The sequence below is a fragment of the Alligator sinensis genome, unplaced genomic scaffold (assembly GCF_000455745.1).
Source record: "Alligator sinensis unplaced genomic scaffold, ASM45574v1 scaffold1086_1, whole genome shotgun sequence".
Taxonomy (NCBI): Eukaryota; Metazoa; Chordata; order Crocodylia; family Alligatoridae; genus Alligator; species Alligator sinensis.
Window position 1 is genome coordinate 309031 of NW_005842600.1, and position 6632 is coordinate 315662.

Genomic DNA, 6632 nt, shown 5'->3' on the forward strand with positions numbered 1-6632 from the left:
TACAGCAAACAAGTTTTAGCGAGGACCTGTGTAATGGATCACACTCTGCAACATCACTACCAGCAGTTATCGTGCAACTGTGCAACTTCTAATCAGCTGCCAGGGACTGCGTAGAAAGTGGGTCTTGGCACTCTGGAACCAAGCAGATTTCATGTCCAGGGCAGGCCATCTGAACGAGAAGGCACACAGAGCAGCGCCTGGGATTCCTGCAGCTCTCTCACGAGCACATGAGAGCCCTGTGTATGCAGCAGTAAATCCCAAGCATTTGGGTATTTAGGGCTCTAGTTCCCCCTTAAATCTGCCACTGGGTCTATAAATGGTCATGGAAACACAGATCAGGTTTAATGCTCTGTGCAGCCTAGAGTTGTTTAAACTCCCGAGCTGCTGGAAGTGGAATCAGCCAAAAAAACCCCTAACCCTTACAACAGCACACCTGTTTAAATTCCCCTAACCAACTCAATTCAGGAGAGCTTTTCATTTGCACTCTGGTCTTCAGTGTACTGCCCCCCATCCCCACACTGCTCCTGCTCTCAGGCTTCTGTGACTGTTGGGGGTCCCCTGGTACCACCTACCAATAGTTGTAGAGGCACTTGTCTCCATAGTTTGCACAGAGGGCCTGCTCGTGGCTGCAGGAGGACAACTCCGAGGACGGGCTGTGGAGTTCGCGCTTGATCTTTGCTGGAGGTGGGGCATGAAGTACCACTGAAATCAAGAGAGGAGGAGAAAACAATTAAACAGGCACCACCGTGTCTTGCTTTCCCTGTTTTATCTGCCATTACAGCTCCTGTGCACGGGCTTCGACCTAATACGGAGCTATATGAGAGGGTGACAGACCAAGGCTTACAGCACTTTGTGGTACACAAGCTAGCACGCACAGCACGGCAGAGAGCAGGCTCACAGCCAGTTTCTGCTCCCTTTCAAGGCATGTTTAGGTTGAAAAAAAATCAATGTTTTGGCCAGCAGTAGGCAGCAAATTGTATAGGATTGCCCCGTGCACCCTTCAGGAGAGTGGTGACTGGCTGTCACTAACTGCAGAGGACCCAACTCTTGCTAGCTGCCAATTTAGCACTGCTGAAACCCAACTGTCCCCAAGCTTCAGAGGGGCCAATGGAGCCAGTTCTGGAAGAACTCTGGGAAAAGCAAGGCTATAGAAAGCAAGGTCTCTGCTCTGTCTGGGGAGGCCAGGTGACAAGATAAGACCCGATGGGCACAACTGTGGAGAAGGGCAGGTTTTGGATCTTGGATGTACATTGCAAGAGGTGGATCTTGGGAGGGTGAATATAGATGGCAGGGCACTAATAAAACACAGCCTGCCTCAAGGCAATTAAACTGTGATGGCACCATCCAGTGAAGGACCATCCTCAGCAGCGAACACGCACACACTTTGCCGCCTCCCACCTTCCGGTGGTTTTGGGCCCAGCTTTGCCAAGGATCCCCGCACAAACCAGTCTGCGGAGAGCTTTTTAGCCTAGACCTCTTCAGCCTTCAGGCAGCGAAGCCAACTGAATGCATTGAGTCTGAAGAGCACTTTCACATGGCCCCTAGCTGGGGTTAAATTGTGGAGAACATGCACTGTTCTCCGCAATCTCTCTTTGCTACCTAACAGGCAATACCGGACAATAGGCAAGTCATCCAAGAAACACCAAGAGCCCTCCACGTAATGTAAAAGGTAAAACTGAAGTTGCTGGGAGGGGCGAAAGCAGCAGTCTGACAGAAGCCTGCACAAAGGTATCTGGCAAGCATCTGTCAGGAAAGACAGTATAGTTTTTAAATATCTGAAAGGCTGCTACAGAGAAGATGCAAGGACACTGATCTCCCTTGCTGCAGAAGACAGGACATGTAGCAATGGGCTTCAAATGAAGCAAGGCAGATTCAGTTCAAGTCTCTGAAACAAACAAACAAAAAGCCCTTTAACTGTGAAAACAGAGAACAAGTTGCCCAGGGAAGTTGTGGAGTCTCGCCCATAGGAGGTGTTCATAAAGAGGTTGGATAGGCCTCTACCCAGAGATAAATGGTGCGCCCTGCATCCAAACGTGGGCTGGACTAGATCAGTGTTTCTCAACTTGTGAGTCGCAAAAAATATTTGAAAGGGCTGCAAACAAACTTTAAAAATGGATTCTCCTTTCCAGGAGAAAAACATGGGAAACCATGGCTTTCTCCTTGCAGGCTGGCACATTTCCAGCCTGCTCGGGGGCCCCCTGCCCCACAAACCGAGGGACTGGGAGCAGCAATGTTTACAAATGGCTCCAGGTACAAAAAAGGTTAAGAACCAGTGCACTGGGTGACCCTCGAGGTCCCTCCTAACCCTATGACCCTGCGCTAGATAGCAGGCCCACGAGCCCTGCTCTGGGGGCCACAGTTCACTGTTCTTCCTCAAACACCAGGCAGGAGACTACAGCCCCCGGTGTCCCTTTTTCATAGGCTTATACAGCATTTTCCATGGTCTGTACTCAGCCTGGAGTAAGTTTCTCTTCATGTTTTACTCTGCAATCCACACAGGGCTGGGGCCATGTGCTCCCGTGTACCTGTATACACACACATGTCCACTGAGATGGCAGTGTGCTGGTGCTTCTCTCTCCTAGTACAGGCACCCGCTGCCTCGTATCTGAGCACGCTTACACAGCCGTTCCTGTGGGAACCCGTTAAACATGGCCCACGTCCTGGTCTCCGCTCCCTGGTAGAGCCAGCGCCCGGCATGCCAAACACTCCTCCTCTTCCTCCGGCCAGAGGCCAGCGACCCTTTAAACACCAGACTATGTAATTCTGGCTATGGCCCGACGGCGTCAAAGTCTGCTAACTATATATAATTTTTTAAACCAACTAATATACGCTTAACCTAATTAATTTCTAAAAACAGACACTCTGGAAAGGGAAGGTACGTCAGCGCTCTCTACCTAAATAGCGGCTGCGGTAAGCAGCCAGGCTTAATCAGAGGTGGAGTATTATCTCCACGCGGAGTCTAAACACATCCCAGAAACACGGAGGAGAGAACAGCTCTGGTTTCCAGCTTGGCTGCTAATTAGCTGCTCAAGTTCATCAGTGGCTAAAGCCTTGAGAGACGTGGCAATGCCTAACCCCTCGCACAGCTGGTCCCAAGGGCACTAGAAAACCCCAGGAGGCTTCAAAGCAAAATCACAACCCTTTCCCTCTCTCCCACCCTGCAAGCAAGGGGAGGCAGCTCTGCTCCAGGCTCAATTTTTTTTTTTTTTAAATAATATATTTCATGGTCGAGGTCAAATTAGCCAAATCGGCTCCAAATCATATCCAAGGAGTAGAACTCGATCGTTCCAAGAACCGTATCGATTCTAAACCCCGTGGATGGCGCTACAACCGGCGGGCAGCCTCCGTCCCAGCCTCTCACCCTGGGGCTTCAGATACTCCCAAATCCGTTGGCAGACATCCTAAGGCAGACCCAAGCCCAGAGGTCTTGGGATTCGGATGCCCCCAAAAGCTACAGGCAAGCCCAGTTCAACACCCACATGAGATGGGAGGCTGCCCCAGCCCCTTTCAGGGACACATCAGTGGCCTTCCATTGCCTCCCTTCTCCCTCAGGTAACAGAGACAGGCCCGTTCGGACGCCAGCTGCATCCTCCGATGCTGGAAGAAACAGGTCCTATAGCAATGCAGAGGCATTTGGCAATCTCTTGCTCCTGGCAGCATCTGTGATCCAGGTCCACGCCTCGCTACCCTCCAGCATTTCTAGTGTTAACCCTGCCCCTCAGAGAGGCCATTCCCCACACTGAGCACAGCCAGCAGCAGGAAAGCAAAAGGAAACTTATTTTGGAGGGGCTCCAGCTGCCAATCACCGGCATGTTTCTCTCTAACAGTCTCCGTGTTGTTTGAGCCGGGTTGTTTTTCCGCCAGCAGCACAATGGGGCCTGGTTATTCATTGAAAAAGTCTGCGCGCGGGCACCGCCCTCCATTCACAACCAATTTGGAATGCTCCATTCATTCAGAGGGGAAAAATTTTTTTTTTAAATCCCTCCAGCTCAGCACTACCATTCAAGAAAAGGGAAACGACACTTCAGAGCATAACAGAGACCAGCTGCCCGCACCGCGCGGCCAGGGCCGTGCGTGGTGTCTGAATGCCTTGCATAAACAGTGCAGGAATGGCAGGCGCAGCTCGCGGGGACTTGGCCTTTTCACCAAGTTCATGCAAAACCCAAATGATTGCACAACTCTGCTTGTGGCCAGGACCGGAAACGCCCTTTGGCAAAAGGAGGAGTAAAGATGAAGAAAAAAAAAAAAAAGAAGTTAAACTTGCACTCCTTTGTTCAAAACAGGGCTGCTGGCTGCCAGGGGCAGGAGAGGCTCACAGCTAGACCCAAGTCCTTGCTCTGCGGCCCATGGAGAACTCACTGTCCTATGTGCTCCTTGTGCAGTGGGGAGAGAGCCACACCTTGCTAGCTCCACTTTATTTCTGGACTGGATGGCAGCGTCCACAGAATCACAGACAATGAGGGTTAAAAGGGACCTCAGAGGGCCACATCTAGTCCAACCTCCTGCTTCAAGCAGGGCCAGCCCCAACTAGATCATCCCAGCCAAGGCTTTGTCTAGCCTGGTTTTAAAAATCTCCAAGGATGGAAAGTCCACAACGCCTCTGGGTAACCTGTTCCAATGCTTTACTACCCTCCTCATGAGAAAGTTTTTCTTTATATCTAACTTCAGCTTTGCTTGCTGTAACTTGAGCCCATTGCTCCTTCAGTCATCTGGCACCACTGAGGACAGTCCAGCTCCATCCTTTTTGGAACCACCCTGCAGCACATGGACGGCTGCTATTAAATCCCCTCTCAGTCTTCTTAGTCTTCCTCAGTGGTTTGCCCCGAACCATTTTTGTTGCCCTGCGCTGAGCTAGAAGAGAGAGGGAAGGGACCTGCTTAGCCAAGATTCACGTACCAGACTACTGAGAGCCGCTAAACTAGCAGGCGAGAAGCACAGTTTGGACATGGGGTGGGGATAGATGGACAAAGCTCCCTGCCCCCATCCTGCCTCCAGCTTGGGGATGTCCTCTCTTTTGGTGGCCCCTAACCTTCCCCAATGTGCTCATTGTCAGCTAAAAGGAGATCACAGAGCTGGGGGCAGGAGAAGCAGTTAGCCCAACCACCTCTCGTGAGAGAGGGCCACCAAGCAGGGGCCAAGCCCGCATCTCTCCTGGAGCTTGCCAGGCCATGGCGTTGCTTGTGCCAAGAGGCACGTGGAGCCAATGCTGCTCTGTTCTGTGCGCTCTGATAAGGGAACTGTCAGTAAGCTAGCAAATAAACAACCCCCCTTTAGTGGCAAGGGTGTCCCCGGTCTGCTCCCATGTGCAAGTAGGGAACAGGACCGGAACGCTGCCCCGGCGAGAGCTGCCTGGGAAAAGCACACCGTGCCAGGGCCCAGATGGAGCGCTGCATGCCTCAAAGGCACGCTGCGTGTGCGAGCCCGCGTCCGGCCTCCCGCTCTAGTGTTCTCTGCTATAATTAGAAGCTGGTGGGGGGGAGTAAGTGAGTCGCTTAACTACAGGCGGGGCTGGAGACTCTGCCTCAATGTACCATTACAGAGATTAGCTCAGGAATGCGGCGCTGGGTGGCTGGAGCTGGCAGAAGCATTTCTCCATCTGAACTGGCCAGGTGGGGGGATCTTTCACTTCCCAGCACTGCTGCTGTTGCTCCTGCCTTTCCCTGCAGCCCTTCAGGCCATTTCGCACCTCCAGCCAGACAAAGCGCTTTTCATGAGCTAGAACAGACAGCAGCAAGCAGGAGAAGCCTATGGGCTGGCCAAGGTCTTGGTCTGTGTACACACTATGCATTTCGGCAGAGGCAGGCACCAGTCTATCCCAGTCAGACCACTGACCCACCAGTCTGCTGAGCAAAGCCTAACCTTTACCACCTTTCAGAGAAAAGCTTAGGTTTCTTTGCTTTCCCTCCTTCCTCCCTTCACCCTTTTTCAAATGGGATTGTCTCATTCTCCATCCTCCAAAACGCTTATTATTGCCACCTCGCAGCAGCTAGTACTTCTCAAGTGAGCCTGTGAAGATCTGATTTGCTGCTGCAAAAGGACAGCAAGAGAAAGAATGTGCAAAAGTAAAGTCCCCAGAGGGACTGGCAGAAACCCCCAAGCAGGAATAACAGCCCGCACCACGCCGCTCCGGAGATCACACCTCTCCGGCAAGTGGCTTCGTTAGCGAGTTTTGGGGCCCACTTCTGCTCACCCGAGAAATGGAGGGTGGAGGCATTCTCCACTGAAGCGATTCACAACCCTGGCTGAGAACCAGGGGGTTAGATCAGTGGTTCTCAAAGACTACTTTGGCTCACGTATTTTTTCTTAAAAGTTTGTTACATTGCTGTTTTCCCCTAAGTCCCCAAGTCATGTCACTAAAATGGCACTGTGACCTCTCCAGCCACCCCAGAGATACTGTAGAGCTGTTTCATTTTGAATTTTCCTTCCTTCTCTTCCATTTATATTTCCTCTCCCGATCCTCCTCCAGAAGTTTGCCACATATCCAACTGGAGAGCCCTTGGGCTGGATGATGGAAGGGTCCCTCGCCCTTCGAAACCCAGCAAGACAGTACTGCACACAATCCACTACAGCCACTTCCCTCTCCTCTCTGTAAGAAGTTCAAAAGAGAGTAGCACAGGAGAAAGTAAGTTTTC

At 51.7% G+C, this 6632-nt stretch overlaps 1 protein-coding gene across 3 annotated transcripts in view; it reads right to left on the reverse strand.

Annotated features, from left to right (window-relative positions):
* The window catches only part of ETV5 (ETS variant 5), a 30773-nt gene that overhangs the window by 18057 nt on the left and 6084 nt on the right, over positions 1-6632 (reverse strand). For all 3 annotated transcript variants that reach the window (XM_025214738.1, XM_014524363.2, XM_006032979.3), the window contains one exon: positions 573-702. In XM_025214738.1, coding sequence (XP_025070523.1) covers positions 573-702 — 130 coding nt within the window. The remainder of the gene's footprint in view (positions 1-572; positions 703-6632) is intronic.